The following is a 19,645-nucleotide window of genomic DNA, read 5'->3' on the forward strand; positions in this document are numbered from 1 at the left end:
CTCTAAAACTTCCTGGGTCGAACTCTTTTGAAACATCTCCGCCTCCGCTCAAAATGTAGCGACCTCAAATCCTTTCCAATTGATTTCCCACTGTGGAAAGTTCACCCGTGAGCCTTCCTTTGAAAGCAAAGTTGTTCTGCCCGCGAAAAGAAACAGAATGTCACGTGACCAATTCGGCCGCTCCAAATGGTCACGTGAGCAAGCCCAAAATTCAAATGCGATCGATCGTTTTTTCCGGGGTGCTAACAGTTTAGTGATTTCGGTAGTATTATATTATAGTGACATTTTATCGTAGTTTTTATTTCTAAATTTTTAAAATATTTTTGACATTTTTATGATAGGCTCCGTTTGATTACATTTAGCCAATGAAATTCTGAGACATCTGGGGGCAAAGTAAACATGAGAAATGTTGGAAATCGTGTCGGTGCAAAGCGCAGGTTGCCGTATGAACTCCATATATCTTCCCAACCCCGAAACTTCAAATTTTTAGACAATTGGACAAATCAAAGAATGCTTCAGACAAACAACCCTCCAATCAATCTTCGCAACATTAGTTGAAAATTTCAGAAATTTGTCAAAACCGAGTGCGAGGGAAACTGTTTTAACTTATTTGATGTGGAAATTACAACACCCGACAACGACCCAGTCCTGCCACGTAACGAATTGAGCGGCGAGAAAAGTATTCAACGCAAGGAGAAAGAAAAAAACAAAAGAATATTAAGCTAGCTAAGGGTGATGCTGGCTTTTACAAGCTTCGAAGCAGGGTACATGTAAATTGAATATAAAAAAGAAAACCTTTTGCTTCCCGTGTTCGGCAAACGTTCGAAGGAATACACAATCTTCATCTTCCCAACGAAAAACAGCACAAGAGCATTTTCCAAAAGTCCTCTCCCCCCTTCCTCCCCCCACCCCCTCATCCCCGAGTCTCAACAAAATAACACCAAATTAGAAACAATTATAGACTGTCCACAGCCCTCTACATTCTCGTCCCCATAGCCCTTTCGTTTCTCTTAGCCGGCTTGGCACGAGAAAACGGAGGGTTCTGGGGACATAGGATTTTTGAATAAATTCGAATTTTTTTGATTGGCTGTTTGGAACAAAGAATTCCTAAACGGAAGTCGAAAACGTAACGACTCTCTCATACATTCTTTTAAAACTTCATGACTGCATTCATGAAGACCGGAAGTCCTAGAATCTAGGACTGGAAATCCTGTGTCCCCAGAGCCCTCTGTTTCCTCGTGCCAAGGCCCAGCCGGCTAAGAGAAACGAAAGGGCTATGGGGACGAGAATGAGCCCTCTATTTTTCGTGTTTTTCGATCGTGAGAACGGCGAGAGAACTGGACGCCAGCGCACAACGGAAGAAGCAAGAGGGTGGGGGACGGGGAGCTCTATTTTTCCTTCGCTCGCTTCGCTCGCTTGACGCCCCCCTCCCCCCGCGCGCTCGCGCTTCGCGCTCGCTTCGTTTGCTTTTTTGCGTTGAAAAATCGAGAGGCTGTGGACAGTCTAAAACAATTACAGCTATTGGACTACCAGCGTTCAATCCGATGAATGGTTTTGCTGTTGCAAATTTTTTAAACCATCTGAAATTCCGTTTGTTATCGTTATTTTTTGGAACTACCTAAATTGACAAGTATACTGTAACGTTTTTAACCTGACACGCATTACCTTTTTTTCACAACAAATGTTGGTTTCAGTGTGCTGTTCTAAAATCCCAAAAGGGCAGCAAAGACTGTAATGAAACTCTAAATACCCAAGCTTCGTGAATTCCGTATTACGTCAATACACGCCTTACAGAATCGTCACTATGAGCACACTTACTAACCCTGTACATGACCAACCACTGGTTTCTCCTTAAAATAGTATTTATGAGAATAAAGGAATTGATCAGCATTTGGAATCTTCCTAGATCTATGAATAATATTTCCTAACTAGTAACTGTACGAAATGTATGAAGACCAATGTTGAGAATTCTAACGTTGATATAACATTATTCGTACCTACAAATGTTTCTGTGCAGCCAAAAATAGCGTTAAGCAAAGTATGCGGCTATCTTTTTCTCCGTTTATCAGCAGGTTCACTGCTGTCCCTGTCCATTCCAGGAGGCCTCAACTTTCTTAGTTCTCGTTCAAGTTCGGTAATGCGAGGCGACAAACTCTTCTTGACCAAACTCAGCTGTTCTTCCTTCGCGCGCACATCTTCTATTTCTTTCTCGTGTCTGTCGACCGTCAATGACAGCCTGTCTAGAGCTTCGCACCGCTCTCTCAGTTCACGATAACGCGCGGTCTCGCGGGCCGGTAACGCGCCAAACGCGAATCGCAAATCTTCTATCCTCGCTGGGCAGCGTCTCTTGGGATCCATCAACCCGTCGGAAGCAATCATGTTCCCGTCACGTGTCAGAATCGTGGGGCATGGCTGCCTCATTCTGGTGAGGTGCTCACGATACGCCTGTCCAGACTTCAGGTCTTTCACGACGATTGTCTTTGATAGAAGATTCCAGAAAAGGCTACAGCGAAGGTAACCATTGTCGCTCGTAAACTCGAGAAGATTCACAGCGAATTCAATAGGGCTGCGATAATTTGGCGGCGGATTTGGAAGCTCCAAAGGCAGAGGTTTGCCATCGCTTCCATCAAACTCTCTTTTCATAAAAGACAATAAAGTAGCTTCGCAGTAAGCTGAGTATCCTGCGTCGTATACTTTTCGCTGCTGTTCTGTGGTGCTGGTGAGAGCTACTTGCATTTTAGACTGGAGATACCACGACAGGATGCGAGCAAGTAACGGGTCGGAGACGTACGCAAGTTCTGCTACAATGCCTTAAGGAGAACAAAGCAACATAAACATTAAGGTGGTAATGAGTTTTTTTTTCTGTGATCCGTGAAAGGCCTTTCCCCCTTGAAATGTGAATTTTTTTTTATTCTCGTGATTTGCTAGTTAAGTCTGCATTGAGCCCAGTGACCCATACCGCCGGAGCTTATTCCGGTTTATGAAGCATTAAGCGACTAGGCGTATTTCTACCCCCCCCCCCCCCCCGGATGGGATGCTAGTCTTGTGAAACGTGATTTGCCTACATAGCCGTGAACTATGAACAAAACCGTGAACCGTGAACAAAAGGACTGTTGCTTTTTTCTCGTGAAATGTTACTGTTAACCGTGATCCTTTCTTCCTTCCCAAAAATTATCCATAAAGGGTTTGAAAACAAGACTCCGTGTGGTAATAAATATGCGTGACCAGTGCATGAACATACTGTCAAAGACTTTTTCGCTTAGTTTCGTGACTCTAGGACTTTGTACTCTGTCACGCGGACTGTCGCGTTTTTGAATACGTGATTTTGTGTATGATTTGAGATCGACCAGATTTGAGATTGAGAGAAATTGTATTTCGGGCGGTTTAGAATTCCGCATGTTTTTAGCTGGATTTCTCAGAATTTCGTTGGAATTTGAGCTCCACTTAAAGGAAAAGACAAAAAAAAATCTATCACATACCTTTTATGTATTGACGTATTCTTGCTGGAGGGTGTCCCTGTTGTGTAATGGCCGGCCGGGTGGCCGCTTGCATCGCTTCATACTGATTTAACTCATTTTTATTTGCCTGAAGTATATTGACCACGTCTCGTCTCCTCGGTTCTCCTCGGAAGGCACTTCGGACAGGGGTGAGTGCGGTCGCCAATTCCGAGTGGCTCCGAGTCAATCGTCTTTTGGATTCTGCGACGTTTTGTTCGACATCTGCGATCTGCTTTCTCAGCGGCTGTAGCTCGTTCTGTATGCGCTGAATGTGTTCATCTGGAATATAATAGAAACTGATTAACATACGCATTCAGATAGGAGTTATTCCAGTTAGTAGCTTTTTTTCTTTTTATTATTTAACAGTTGGTATGATTTCCTTGTGGACTTGACCAGCTAACTTTCTGAAGTTCTTCACGAAGACTTGCCCAAGACTCGACTCACTTCCGAACCACAACTAACGACCGACGCTGAGGAAAACATGGAAACCCTTTTTTTTTACAAAAACAAAAGAGAAGACACTGATAGACTTACCTGTACTGAAAGCAAACTTGACAGAGTGCGACTCGACCCCAGGAGCAGAAAACACCAACATATACTCCCCAATGTAATTCCCGACACGACTACAAAGAGTCAGCCTTGGTAACCTAGCTGTGCCACGGTTGAGAGCGATCTGGACCGGACTGTTTTCCAAATCTGGAAGGATCGTGCCCTCGGGCACAGTCCCTGACGGTTGAATCGTCACGCTCGCTGTCAAGGAGACGTTGGAGACATTGCCGTAAGTGTCCTCAGTTGTGATGTCCACAGCCTCCACACCGCTAAAGAAAAAGAAGAAAGTGTTTTTGAAAGATTTACATGCCTCGCCACTGATGGGAGTATAGTATAGCACATATAGCTGAACAAATTGGAAACCTCTTTAAAATGGAGGTCCCATGCATAAACTCTAATGGTAAAGTTTTGTTTTATTTGTTTGACTCAGCCTTTACATACTAAATACTCACCTTTTCCCAGGCCGAGGAAGAATGGTACGGCCCTTGACGTCGGCAGTGCAAGATGCAGTAATTACGCCGGGTGACCCAGCAGGAAAGCGCAACACAAGTCTATGAGCAGGGCCTGGAAATAGATACGCAAATATAAATCTATAAATAAACCAGTGTTCGTAAAGCGAGGTTTGTAATGAGGGAGTGTTACTTGAGACAAAGTGCCAGGGTCGGGATTAACCGGTGTCTATATTTAGCTTGCCTGCGACAGTCAGGGGGGGGGGGGGGGGGGGGGGGGGGGGGGGGGGGGGGGCAAATGAAACTGTCCGAAACAAGCGGGTATCTGTAAAGCGAGGTTCCACTTTCAATATGAAAATTAAGTGTGGATTTCCACTGACGGGTAATTTTTTACGTGCGTAAAAAAATTAAGGACAATGTATGAACGACTTGCGTACACCTTTACGCAAGTCGTTCATGCATTGTCTCTAAATTTTTTTTACGCACGTAAAAAATTACGCGTCAGTGGAAATCCAACATAACAAAGAAACACAGCGTAAGGGCTCAAGATGACAAAGCAAACTGAGAGACTGAGAGCTTTGAATCAAAACTATAAGTGACATATTTAAAATAAGTGGTTTACATGTAACACACTTACTTAACCTCTTCGTGCCCCGGAGGACACTTGAGGCCATAAACATGTAACATGGCTCAATATAACATAACATGATAGGTACACTTCAGAAACTTTGGAAAAAATTTCTCAAGTGCTCGCAACAAGTTAAGAAAAAAAGAAGCAGTCGGGTTTTATTTCTATTACAAAATAAACCCAACAAAATACAAGGACAACTCATCGAAAACGACTACACAACTAATCACAGGGCGCGATATCAATCTCGTTACCAGAGCCCGCGTTCCTTTTGGTCGGCACCAAGAAAGCAGACTCTGGCCAGGTGCGATTTTTTGAGCATGCGTCGAGTGCTCATTATTGATTGTCAGCCAATCAACTTTGAGTGGAAAAAACTCCGAGTCTGCGCACGTCGACCGGAATTCCGCGGATAGCAGACTTTCAAATTGGACTTGGTCAGGTCCCCATTAAAAAAGAAACTAAAGCGAGTTCTGGGGACAAGATTGGCGCTTTCTGTGATCAAAATTCTACACAAGATACTCGTGTTTACCAGGCTGCACCACGAACTGAACTGGATCGCTCCTGGTCACGTAATCAGCCGGGGGCAAGACAGACTTGAGCCTTTCCCTACTGACAGATGTGACAGTACTGACAGTACTGACAGATGATTGACCATTGCCCCGCCTCCTCCAGGTAACGGTTTGCTATTGCTTGAAAGGTGACCAGGCCCTCGCGGTTCTGAGTGGGTTTCCGGTAAACTGACGTGGCGACAGCAGTGTCATTTGGCCGAGTGATTTCAAGGCTAAGATGTCCCACAGCATCCACCCGGACTCCATCTTCTGTTTGGCATTCGACCTTAGTCAAGACAGCAAAGTATGCGAGTGAGTGGCTAGTCCTCACCGAAAAAGGTCTTCAAGAGCTTCTGTGGCATGAAGCCCCCCCCCCCTCGCATAGGATGCTAGTCCATAGTATCTCCCCCCCCCCCCCGGCTCGTCCAACATTTTGACAGTTTACCGTATCTATCTAGGATAGTGAGGCGCACTGTGAGAGAAAACTGAGCCAGGACTCGAGCAGAAAAACAAGCCACGAAAACCTATGATAAGTACTGTGCTAGTTAAACGCGCTTTTGCGTAGTTGGTAAACAAACGTTTAAGAGTCGACTCGTTATCAATTTGTACGGTTATCCCCTCGAGATTCAGGGCTTTTCAAAAGAACCACTGATTATGATAAAAACGTGTACCTTCAATAGTGGGTAGCCGCCCGTGGCCACAGGTGCCTGGTCAGCGGCCACCTGTACCACTACAGCTTTAACTCGGTTACTCTTTTCCAAAGTAGCTGTCACAGTAGCGGCCTGCAAGAAAATAAAGGAATAACAACAACATCAATCTTTAATGTTCTCTTGCCAATACAAAATGGGCTCAAACGGGACAAAATGATTTTTTAACAGAATGAAGTAGAATGAATGGTGCTGAAGATACTAAGCTAAACAGATCTGCAGAATTACTAAGCTGAAAAGCCGAAGATCGTGGAAAAGGCCATTTACAAGGTCATTTTTGGCGTATTTCTATGAGAGTTTTTTCATTGAAAGTGCTAGCGTGGCATAAACCAAACATTGGAAATAATGGCTTGAAACTAGCATCGCTTTATCTTTCAATTATTAAATTGTCAATTTATAGCGGTGGAGAAGTGGCGTAATTCGAAAAAAAAATGCGTACAGAAACTCACCGCTAAAGTTTTGTGCTCTGAACTGAACACCCTAATTTTAACTTGTTGCTGATCTCCAGCCCGGCTACCACATTTCATTGTGTTCGCTTCAAACGTCGCCTCTCCCCTCGCAGTCTTCTTGGTCAGCAGTATTCCGCACGAGGATGGGATCCAGGACAGGTTGAGCGTTGTCCTGAGAGTTGTCTTGTTCCCAGACCTATCGCAGACAAAAGCTTGGATCGGAGCGTTCAGGAAGCAGTTGGAGAATAGTTTGGCTGTGTGCTCGTGCTTCTGCGAGGAATCATCAAATGCCTGGCTTTTCAACTCAATGTGATGCGGGGCACCTGAAAAAAAAATGGGATACAACTCACTTCACGAACTAAAATTAAGTATTATAGGAATATAATGAAGCATTTTAACAACGCGAACAAAATTAACGCGAATTTACGAAAAGTTCTGTTTAGATGCATTTAATTTTAGTGTTTAAATAAATAAAATTAACGCGAATTTTTGAAACTCGCGTTTATCACATGTATCGTTCATTTCCTATAATAACGTAAAATAGAAGAGAATCAAGTCTATGTGAAACCGTCCATTACCAACGACATCAACTCGCAAAGGCATATTGTAATATGGCAAGTGTTTTCTTCCTACTTTTAAAATAATGGAGAAAAAAAAGAAAAGAGAATTCGCCATTCATTTACGCAACACGATTAGGATAAGATGGCGTGGCCTAACCACTCGAAGACAGCTTTTCAGCGGTTTAAATATACGTGATACAAAAACAAACCCGTCACGGTTGTCACGCAATAACGCAAAGCGAAATCTGGAAGGCCCTAACTCCTTGTGGTAATAATTTCGATTATAATTATATTTCAATTTGAAACTGGAAAAAGCAAAAATTTGTGGAACTGGTTAAGTGCCGAGGAATGTTGCCCTGATTTCTGTACAATTCATTCTGCGTTAAAAGAACACTGCAGAAGGATAATAGTATCGAGATCATGGTCTCTCGCTCAGCCTCTGAACACAATTCAACACACAACACCCACTCACCGGGTTTTAGACTGATTCTCTGAGTGTCTCTGGCGAACTTGCCATCCTTGTCGTACACGCACATGGTTATTATACCAGGGTTGCCGGAAATTGTCGCCTCGTTGTTGAACACAAACTCCGTTCCTTTACAGATTAAATTGCCAATAAAAACCGCTGTACTGCCACTGAAAAGGATACAAATGATTCACTTACTGATCAGAGGAAGAGAACGCTCCTAAAACTTTATATGTAAGTAAAATAAAGTGGCATCCGCATCTGAACACTCGTGCGCGGACAGGATTTTTTATGCCCCAGAAAAAGTGGATCTCCTTTTGAAACCTTCCCACCGCACCCCACCCGGGGGCTCCACCTCAGTTAACAGGTGGTGTCTTGCCTATATAACTTCCACTCCGCAAGGCGTAAAACTTAAACCAGGTTCAAATCACTTTCATTTTTTGGATCACGTACTGTACAATGTCTGGACAACAAAAACCATCCAAACCCTGAACCAACGAAGCAGCAGGAAGCCCCCCTGCCCCCCCCCCCCTTCCCCTCCCCGCGCCCCCTCCAAATTCCCCGGAAACTTAGAGGCTAAAATAAAATGCTTATCGTATTTTGCTCCTCATAACTTGAGGATAACAAAAAGATATAATAGCACATAACGAAAGCAAACTTGCTTAAAGCATACGTTGAGCTACGTCAAGGCCCTCAGCCATTACTGCACTACGTTTCCACAGCAACTCAACTATTTGCGATGACCCCCCAACTCCTACTGGAGAAATCATCGTATCACCTCAACCACCAGATATCGCCTTTATCAATGTTGTACAATAGTTTACCTCTTGGATGGCGAATGTTCAAGTGACACCAAAGGCTCTACACCCGCGGGACACTCCGCGGGATTTCCAAGCTTGTCCAACACTTTTATCTTTAGCTTCTGGCTCAGCTGTTTCTTACTGTCGCATTCAATTTCCACAGAACCTGCTTCACTAGAAAATAGCCACTTCTGGGGTTCACCTGTTGGTAAAATAAGACAGCACAGGTTTTTTTATTTAATTAAATACTCGGGTTAAACACCACTCCTAAAAAAAGCATATAATAATATATGCTATGTTAAAAGGACTTTTCCTTTTTGCTGCAGGATACAGGTTTTCCCGCGTTTGTCAACGCGGCCGGTTGAGGTTACGCGTTTTCCCGCGCTTCATTCTTTAACTTCGAATTCTGATTTGTTTATTTCGCTTTTTGCGGAGTAAGAATTTGCTACGCGATAATTTGTGATTAGCTCTATGACAGTCATTTGTAAGTCACTGTCGTTGACAAAATACATTTGAAGATTTCAGCGTAGAAATAATTACGAAAAACACTATAGCGCCATTACTCGTCACTTAATGCTACGGTAACCGGGATAAGTTCCGGCTGTATGGGCCACTTGGCTCGGACACAGACTTTACCTACTATTAATCTGATGACCACATTATTTTTTGTGCTTGTCTAGTCAACATACCTGCAATAGGTTTAATCCTGATTGTTGAGTGACACTTAACATCGTTACATACACACTCCACATTTCCTACGAACGTGCTGGCGGCGAGATTAGCCACAGGGCAGTCAGGCAGATAGGGCAGACTTCTGACTGGTACCTTGAAAGAGCAATACATATCATCAAAATATACTATAGCAAGACAACGCGTTATTTGTCAACTGCAACATTCGAGGAACTTGTCGAAAGTAAATAATAAAGATGGAAATTTTTTTAAGCTCGGTGATAAGTAATGAAGATGAATTTTTCAACAATGACACGAGCATGTGACAAAGAAAAATTCTGAGTCCCCGACGGGACTCGAACCCATGGCCTCCCAGATACCAGTTGGGCGCTCTAACCAACTGAGCTACGAGAGACTCGTGGTGATAGGCCTTTCTCGATTATGCTAGTAAAACTGGCATTTAATGCTACTAGAAATTCTCGCAAAAAGCCAAAAAAATGCTAAAATAATGCCTGATTTCCTTTAAAAATGCCACTTGAATTCCAAAAATGCCTTGTTTTATTTCAAACAAAACGTAAAAACTCTCACATTATATGCTCATATCAACAACAGGTGATACCTAATAATTGTTTGTTTAAAAAAAAAAATAAAAAAATATATATAAAAAAAATTCTTAATTTTTTTTAAATAAAAAAATATAAAAAAACACACACACAAGTAACACAACGCACAAACAGTCGAAACAGACTTTAGGATTATTTATCCTTTTGAGTTCTGAGTGCTGAAAATCTGGATCACAGTCATGAAAAATGACAGAAAATGCTAGCAATTCTTTTTTGAAGAAAAAACGAAAAAAATGCTCGTTTTCCCAAAAAATGCCGAAAAAAATGCTAGCATAATCGAGAAAGGCCTACGTGGTGAGCTAGGCCATTTACTAGGTTTTTCACTTCCTGATTTTTTTTTCATTCGACAGTGGCTGTTAGACTGACAGTAAGATAGAATTAAATTGGCTTACTTTCAAATCAAGAGAAACCTCAAAATAAAAGTTTACTAAAGTGAAAATCACTAGAGGTAAATATAAAATGAAAACGATAGAGACGGATTAAAAATGACACATTGAAAAATTTAGCCTACCTTATTCTTACTAATTTTCTCGCGAAAGCTCGGGACTTTCGGGATTGCAAGAAAACTAAGAGCAAAAGTGTATTAAATTTCGCGATTGCGTCAGTGTTTTCTGGATCAGTCGTCAATGACTAAGGAACAACTGGAAATATACAAAGGCCTGGTTCAATGTAACTACAAGGAGCCTGCAAACGGAAACTTTGGTGACTGCACTAAAGAGGTTTTGGCCGATTTACAAGCTAAAGAAAACGGTAATCAGAGGAAGGGTGCTAGTCGAAAACAAAACGGAAAGACATTTTCAAGGAAGGATAGTTGTAGTTCCAAATATTTAAAATTTTTATTGTTTTGATACAAAATATAGTATTAATTTCGCGTGTTTAAATTTCGCGCAATGTTTTTTTTTTTTTTCGCGCGTATTAAATTTCGCGATTATTTTGAAATCGCGAAAATTAGTACTCGCTAAACTTAGTAAGAATAAGGTAAATTTTTCAACACACGCTATCCATGGCATAGCTAATACGGTTCACAAACTGTACGTTTGCCTTACCTCTCCGCTCCAACTTGTGGTCACTTTAGGCTCAGCTGACTTGAAGTCCTCGTCATCCAGTAGCTTTCCGCTCTCGTCAAACACCTTCAAGAACAAGCCTTTTACAATGGAGCCAGCGGGAGCCGTCAGCTCTAAACAATCTCTGCCTTCCTTTGAGTTCTTATCCACACCATTCGTCGTTATCTCATTCTGGTTTCCTTCGCAGATCAACACTTTGTGCGGCAAAGTGCTAGGAAGAACTTTTATGGAGAACTGTTTCAACTCCTTTAGCACTTCGCTGACTGTGAGTTTACGCCGGTTACTGTCCACAGAAACAAGAGATATTTTAACTTTAACAGTGCACGGAGCTTTACCAGGCGGGAGTTTCACCTTAATCGGGTTAAATCTGCCTTGGCCGTTCTCTATGCCGGCGAGATGTGGGCCGCCGACAAATGCCTCGCATTCTGCATGAAGCTTCGTTCTTCGATCGCTCACGGAACACGGTTGACTCCACTGGTCCAGGACTTGAATGACGAACTCCTGGAATTCTTCGTAGTTAGGGACTTCAGTTGTTTCGAACTGGGGAAGTTTTACGCTTTGTGGTTGACCTAATAATTATAAAAAAGTTAACGCAATTGAGAACATTCTAAATGTGATTTAACGTACAAGGACTACAATCATAGACAAAAAATTCGCTAAGTCTAGTCGCAGCTTTTGGAGGGGAGAGGAACGGGCAATTAAATTTCCTATCTCCCTATTGTTTTCGCTATTTTTCTCCCTCCTCCCTGATTTTTCCGGCCGTTTCTCCCTCCTCCCTGTTTTTTCACCGTTCTCCCTGATTAGTTCTCTAAGAGGCTTATTTGACCTTATTTGATGTGCTACTACATTGCAGTATACTTCGTTTCCAAAGATCTAAGGGACGGACCATTATTTTTTTGGAGGGGGGGGGGGACGGACCATTATTTTTTTGGAGGGGGGGGGGACGGACCATTATTTTTTTGGAGGGGGGGGATGAAAAATAATTATTGAAAAAAATTGTTTGCAGGGCCTGGAAAGACAAAATAAATTGTTTGCAAAAGCGATATGCATAACAAAAATAGTAAGAATTTCGAAAAAAAAAAATGTTTGCAGAGGTGCATAAACTAAAAAAAAGTTTGCAGAGGAAAATTTTTCATCCCCCCCCCTCCAAGAAAATAATGGTCCGTCCCTAAATAGAAGGAAAACACGTTTTCATTATCATCTAGTTCTTCTCGCACTACATTTCGGTTTTGTCACTTGAGCCTAAAGCTTTGATGTTTGCAAAATTTATTTTAAATACCGTATGAAGGCAGGCGCCCATTAATGAGAATTTCGGGGGGGGGGGGTACTGGAGGCGTGCCTCACAGGAAATTTTCCAAATTTAGGTTTTCTCAAGTGCCATTTCCTTGCATTTTGACATCATTCTGAGGTGGGATGCATTTTCCTTCAACAACTACTGAACATGTTCCATGCCTTAGAAATTGAAATATGATTTTACTGTTACTAATAAACTGCGTACCTAAAACGAAAATCGGTTTTGGCGCTACGATTATTACCTGTTACATGCTATATTTACAAGGTTAACTGAAGCGTAACCGGTGTAAGTTGACCAGGGCAGTAGGGTTACCCTATTTGCGACTTTTTGCTTGTAAACCCGGGCTATCTTCTAACTCTTTTGCTAGGGTAACCCTAGCACTAGGGTTACCCTACCTGCTTGTAAACAAGCCCTTAAAAAATTCCGTATTCCATCTCTCAAAGCCGACGCCAAACAAAAGACACAAAAAACTGGGAAAATGAGACGGATGACTGCCGTCATCAGCGCTCGGCAAAGACTGGGCACGGTTCAAATGGTGACCGAACGAGGAGAGGGCAAGAAATTGTCAAGACTACACGTAAAAACTGGTCAAATGCTCTTATCTGTGGGTCGATGAGGCCCTTGAATTAAGAGCGATTAAGGCTTTAAGCAATCATGTCAACTTTAAAAAAATAAATCTCCCTTCTCCCTTCTCACGCTCGCTCTCCCGTCTCCCTATTTTTTTGCTTCCTTTCTCCTTCCTCCCTATCTTTTTTTGGCCGTTTCTCCCTCCTCCCTAAACCGTTCCTCTCCCCTCCTTTTGCTTCGAGCGAACTCACTTAAAATTTGCGCCATTCCCTTCTTCAGTCTTTTGCAGTCAGACACGACAAAAGACGCGGGGAATTTAGCGCAAAGTCTGATACAAACCCACACTCGGGTAAACCAATGGAGCTTACGTTACAGTGAGCTTACTATATACAGTTCATCAAACAACATGCTGTCCAACCCGGTGTCCCCAGCATCTTCAAAAGAAGTTAGCGCCCGTGAAATCACAGTAAACAAACACCTAAACTTCAAGAACATTATCTATTTCACAATGTATCTTCCGGTACATAATCCTCAAGTTAAGGCCATTTAGAAACTTAAGCTTAGGAAGCGAATAATCGTATCAACAATAATCCTTAAATCCAATTATTAATGATCATGCCATAAAGGAGTTTTCACACAGACTGTCTTTAATAATGAAGATGAATTTTTTTCAACAATGACACGAGCATGGGACAAAGAAAAATTCTGAGTCCCCGACGGGAATCGAACCCATGGCCTCCCAGATACCGGTTGGGCGCTCTTACCAACTGAGCGACGAGAGACTCGTGGTGAGATGGGCCATTTACTAGGTTGATATGTGAAACGCGTCCTGCATACTGCGAAGATCAGCAATGTCGAAATCATCAAGTGTGTAGTAAATAATAAAGATGGTAAATTTTAAGCTCGGTGATAACCATCTTTATTATTTACTTCGGACTGTCTTGTTTTCAACTGTATTGCTAGCCTAGCTTTCACGTTGGCTTATAATAAGCCTCCCTCGTACTTTTCTGTACTCAAAAATCACCAACTTGCTTTCGTTACAGAAAAATAAAACCCATAATCTCCTACTTCCGCTGTACTCACCTGCCTTAATTCTCACCGGAAACGTCACATAATTATTATAATCAATGCCAGTGACGTCAACTCGCACGGTCTGATCACGCCCATACTGCACCTTGCCCGAACCATTGGGACTGAGAGTGATACCGCTGACCTCAACCACTCCGTCGCTGTTCGGCTTATACTCGTCCTTGACGCCTTGCACGTCCAAATTTGGGCATGTGACTGTTAATTTGACGAATTCTCCAGTACTGAACATTGTTGCAGCGTTTTCTTTGCTGTCTTTAAATAACAGCTTAAACTTGAGGCCAGGTTCCCCCAGGGTGAGTTGTGGAGTCTCTTTTTGTGTAGGCTCGGTTAGAAAGAAACAGGAAGCAATGTTGGCTGTGAAGAGAGGGACAAAAGAAGAAAGGATTTTAAAGTTACTATTGTTTGGCGAGTTGGATGTTCATGTTATACGTAATAAAATAAGTGTTGCCAGAACCTAATACCTCAAGAGACCGGCGCTTATTTCCGGTTTAGCATGAAGTGGCTAGGAGTATTGCAACCCCCCTGGATGGGATGCTAGTCCATAGCAGTTGACCCCTCCCCTCCCTCCCTCGCTCCTTCTCCCCCTCCTCCTCCTCCTCCTCCTCCTACTCTTCCACCAGCATTTTTGTCCGGTTGCCCTTGTGCCCTTAAACAAATTAAACTATATTTAGAGAGGAAGCCACATCAGCACTAGTTGGTTTCATGCGGGTCCTTTATTCAGATGGAATTGGAATTTGGAATGTTGGTTTTCAAGAGGGAGGAAAACCACAAGAAGAACCCTCGGAGCGAGGCGAGAACCAACAACAAACTCAACCCACATATGGCAGTGGCACCTGCCCCGAATATGACCTGGGCCATACCGGTGACAGTACTGGAGAGCGCTCTCACTACTGCTCCATCCCTACTCAAGAGTAAAGTTAATAAATGTTGCTTAACTAAGAACACAACAGAATTTGATCGCCCAGGGCGGACCACGAACCCCTTGAGTTCAAGACACTAACGATTTAATAGTCCACCAAGTCACCCTCGTTTGTTCGTATGTGGCTACTACTGAATTACGTACTGACTAACCTTTGACAACGATTTCAAACTGTGTGGAAGCCATTTCTCTATCCCCTAGCATCGCAACGTACTTGAGCTCGTACGTCCCCGCCAGAGACAACCAAAAAGGTTTGAAGCCGAACTTCTCTCCATCATGGGGCTGGTCATTTTGAATGGGCGCCATGTTCTCCGGTCCCTCTATCACTTGACGAATGCAGAGCTTCTTGTTATGTAAGGTGACAAGCTGTTTGGGAGGACGTTCACCGTTGAAGATTTTCACCCAGAAGCCAGTGAAATCCTTCTGTGTTTCGCCCGCCAACCACTGCAGTACTGTTTTGGATGTGATTTCATTGGTCAAGTTGTCCTTGTACACTTTCACTGTGAAACAAGATGAAAACCAGTTTGTGATTACAGTCAACTCACGCCTTGCGGACACCCCGCTTTTGCGGACAAAATCCAGATCCCCGGCGAAAGAGGTTTGACTGGAAATGACTCCCGCTTATACGGACTCTCGCTATAACGGACTTTAACGACGCCCCGAGCATGTCCGCTATAACGAGAGTTGACTGTAGTCTCCTTCGCAGAAGTTTTTTGGCTCGTCACACCACGCTTCACTGGAAAAAGCCAGTGTGTCACGCGGCGTAACGCAATGCTTTGTTCCTCGGTCGCGGGGTGAAGCATTGCGTGACTCAAGTTGTAATCTGTAGACTAAAAAATCGTTTTCTTTCTGGTGAAGAGAAAAACTGCGTGACACACAAAAGCGAATTACCTGTTTTGGGAAGCATTTGTTTTTCCTGGCTGAATACCCTCTTCAGAGCGTTCTGATCAGGAGTTTCTAATATTCTGGAAATAGGCTTCTCTTCTACTTGAGACAAATAAACCTGTGGAATAAACAATCGTTACTTAACACAAAAACGAGTTTGTGAATGTTTTTGCCATATTTTCAAGGGGAAAACAGCTGCGAAACGCGACAGAATACATCAAACACGAGAGAGTGTGTTTCATCACATTTCCAAACACAGAGAAGAGAGTTGAAAATACGACGCGCAGCGAAGTATTTTTGACGAACTTCGAGGTGTTTGGAAATGTGATGAAACACTCTCTTTTGTTTGATATATCATATCTGTGGAAACAAAAACTACGGAGAAATCGGGAAAGAAAATCGTAAAAATCTATTCTAATTATTGCATATCCAAACCACCGTCATGGTACTGATTCCGTTTGTTTTGAGTTTAAGAAAGACCGCTGTTTCCAAAGATAATTGACTTAATATTATAAATCTAAAGTTTCTGTCTGACAATGACTTTTTTAAACGTTAGAAACAACGTTTATTAGTGTCAGACAAGTCAGTGTAAACCAATTTATTTTAGATTTATAATACTGATGTCCATCCTTGACTGCAATCTTTTCGTTTAATTGATTTATTCTTAACAAGCTTCTTCCCTCCAAGACTAACTTTGGTTTTTGGCTGTCTAAGCAACTAACGTTGTAAGGCCCGTGTGCATGTCTTTGTGCAGAATTTCATTGTTCCTTTTATCCGATTGATCCTAGAACCAGCAATTTGGGGCTTGACAGTTTCGGCCGTGGCTGTTTTTTGCAGCCGTTACTCAGATCGCTAGCAATGCTGGAGATAAAATAATGCGTGACAATCCAAATAAAGGCCTGGCTAACTAGGCAACATTGTTGCGGAAGCAAATGTTTCCCAGTTTAGCCGCGCGGGAAACATATGTTGCGGAAACAAATTTTGCTTCACGAAAACAAAAAACGTTTTTTGCCTTAAGTCAAAAACATATTTGCTTCACAGACACAAATTATGCTTCAGAAACCAGTTTGCCCAGTTTAGCCACCATGGAAGTAATTATGACTAGTTCATGCGCATGCGTAGCAGTTTGTTTCCTTGTTTAGCCAGCCAGGTAGCAAAACATTTTCCGCCTTAAAAACACCTTTCGCCTTGCGTTTACTAACCTCCTCTGGTTGTCGCTGTACAACAACCTTATCCACGTCATTTTTCTTGCTGACTTTAACAAAGTGCATGACCTTGCCATAGATGATGGGCTTGGTGTCAAGCTTGACAATATCACCAACTTTGTACACTTGTACTCCGGAGCTGGTTGTGACGCGTAACACGCTATGTAAGACATCACCAGACCTCGGCTGTTGAGATGCTGGTAGAGGAGTGTCGAAGCTCACCTACGAAGGACGACAAGAAAATATTTCGTTAGGAGTGGTTTATTAGTAAGAGCATTTTTGATTGACTTTCAAAATGACTGCCGTGTATGGCTTTTCTCTTCTTATCTTAAGGTCATTCCCCAGTATTGCATTGCGCATCCCTACTGCCCAAAATTTCACGCGTGATTAGCGCGCGCGCATAAAAAAGGCGGCTTTTTCCTTATGGCTGGACCTCGCCAATGGGGGAAATCGTCATTTTCGCGAAAACGAGTACGGCAACCTATCATTTTTTCCTGTTGTTTTGAATCGAATAGTAATTTTCTTTCTGTAGAATAAATATGGGCCAATTTTGAGTGTAGAAAAAGAAATAATCGTCGGAAACGTGAATTTAGCATTGTTTTTAACAAGCTTGCAAGTCAAGACATTTGCGAAAAATCTGTGAAATGCGTTTGTCTCGACTGGTTTTGTCCGACATTGAAGTTTCGAGCCCACCTCTTTATCAAGCTCTCGATGGCATTTTTCCAGCCACGATCTGAATTCTTGTGGCAGTCTTCTCTCAGTTGATGCATCTTCTAGCGCACTAGATAAGTCCTTTCTCTCGTCAAGCAAGATTTTCAGCTTGTTGTTAGAGACAGGCGTATGTCTGTTGAAGAACAGGATTCCCTTGAGCCTGCGATAACAACTGTCAGGCACTACATCCTTCTGCTTCTTGGATCGTTGCGCTGGGGAAGTGCAAAATTCCATCCTGTAGAAAAACAGTAAAAAATTCATTGAGGGGAAACCTCTCGTAACCAAAAAAACTGTGTATTTGCGGCAGGTTTCACTGTACGTAATGAATTGTGCAAGACATAGTACAAAAAATTTTGTTTAACACAAGCTGAAAAGAGCAGTACATGTATGTTCAGTAACAATCACTACCACAGTAAGGAGAAGCCATGAATTTAGTCTTAAAGAAATAGTTTTATTTTACTTAAAGGGACTGTGACACGGCTGAGACAAGTTTAAATCATTAAGTTTTGTCAAATACTTGCTATGAGACTTAATGTTTGCAAAAAAACATAGCTTCAATGCAACCAAATATGTTTTCCACTCGGTCAGGCTGCTAATCTGCCACTGTAAACATATTTCTTTTACGTATTGACCGAGTTAACTATTTCAGATTTGCCGGCATTTTCGCCTTACTTGTGAACATAAGAGAGAGGCGCCAGCCTGCCTTGCCAGAAACACTCAAATATAGGCTCTTGTCCGTCATCTTCAAGGTCATCTGGCCTAGGAAGAGTCTCGTGTCCCGCCTCGTGTGGAAAGTACATCAATACTCCCTGAAAAATAGAGAGTAATGCAGTCAGTGTAATAGGGAGGGTGCCACACATCGAGTATTCATTAGCTCGAAAATTTCGTTTGCTGTTTTTGAGGACCACTGCATGCGATCAAGTATTAAGCTCAGAAATGTTACTAAACGAAGGAGATCTTCCCTCAATTTATGAAATATAACCTTTATGAACTGTAGCTAAATACAAAGAAAGCAATGCTTTAAAGGAATTCCAAGTTGCGATACGATTTTCTGCGATTTTCTGCTGAGCCGAATTTGGTAACGTAGCCTCGCGTAATTGGTTAAAAATTCCATGAACGTGCTTAACCAATCAGAGCAAACATGTTCTTAATTCAACTAATCAGGAACGAAAGAAACAAATCCCAATCGTGACTTAGCTTACGCACGTTTTCGCGCGCTTGACGCGGGTTGCACGTTATTCCTTCAATTCTGATTGGTTAATTCCGATATTTGCGCTTGTTCTGATTGGCCAAAAGTGAATCCTTTCGTTTTGAGTTCTCGACAGTCATTATTACAAAAACCGTTGTATCTCCTGCTTCGTAAAACAGTCTTATTATTCTGCATGTGGCAGTCGATGGCAAAATACCTGGACAGTTTGATGGGGGTCCAAACCGGGAACCTTCATTGTCAACGAGAACGGAAACCATTCCTTGGCTCTTGTCTGGTATAAACTTTCCAGATCGTCATCAATTTCACGAAGATCAAAAAATGTCTTCTGGTTGGAATTTCTGCCATCGTCTATCACCAGTCTAATGTTCACCTTTAGGAAAGAACTTCTTCCTAACTCCGCCTGAATACAAAGAAAAACATTTTTATCAAAATCAATTCAAGATGAAAATATCTAATATTGATATCGAAGTATACAAGCTAAAATCAATCAAAATATATCGAAAGTCCACAGAAACCGACAGCAAGCCTAGACCTTGAGACCGATCTATTCAGCTAAAAGTTTAGTGAAAGTGGTTTACATGTATTCAAAGTTTTTAGTGATCTTGTTAATTTAATTTTCGCACACTCACAGGGGCAGTCTATCCAAAATCAGACCGCCCTTGCAACGCCAACCAGACTGCGAGCTCGCCTAATAGTCGGTCCCTGGGTTATACTAACAAAACATTATTAGATTATGAGCTCGAAATTTCTGAGGTG

The 19,645-nt window shown here is 42.3% G+C and overlaps 1 protein-coding gene across 1 annotated transcript in view; it reads right to left on the bottom strand.

The window, feature by feature from the left end:
* Positions 1-975: 975 nt before the first annotated feature.
* LOC144633878 (structural maintenance of chromosomes flexible hinge domain-containing protein 1-like) overlaps positions 976-19,645 on the bottom strand; it is a 38,002-nt gene continuing 19,332 nt past the window's right edge. Inside the window, 19 exon segments of the mRNA XM_078492784.1 lie at positions 976-2,810; positions 3,480-3,776; positions 4,032-4,315; positions 4,499-4,610; positions 5,653-5,731; positions 5,733-5,957; positions 6,343-6,453; positions 6,828-7,150; positions 7,860-8,023; positions 8,678-8,855; positions 9,343-9,478; positions 10,992-11,578; positions 13,954-14,313; positions 15,031-15,378; positions 15,770-15,881; positions 16,966-17,190; positions 17,662-17,914; positions 18,352-18,488; positions 19,086-19,289. Coding sequence (XP_078348910.1) covers positions 2,047-2,810; positions 3,480-3,776; positions 4,032-4,315; positions 4,499-4,610; positions 5,653-5,731; positions 5,733-5,957; positions 6,343-6,453; positions 6,828-7,150; positions 7,860-8,023; positions 8,678-8,855; positions 9,343-9,478; positions 10,992-11,578; positions 13,954-14,313; positions 15,031-15,378; positions 15,770-15,881; positions 16,966-17,190; positions 17,662-17,914; positions 18,352-18,488; positions 19,086-19,289 — 4,899 coding nt within the window. The 3' untranslated portion in view covers positions 976-2,046.

Source organism: Oculina patagonica, chromosome 12, assembly GCF_052425735.1.
Source record: "Oculina patagonica isolate OP01 chromosome 12, crgOcupat, whole genome shotgun sequence".
NCBI lineage: Eukaryota > Metazoa > Cnidaria > Anthozoa > Scleractinia > Oculinidae > Oculina > Oculina patagonica.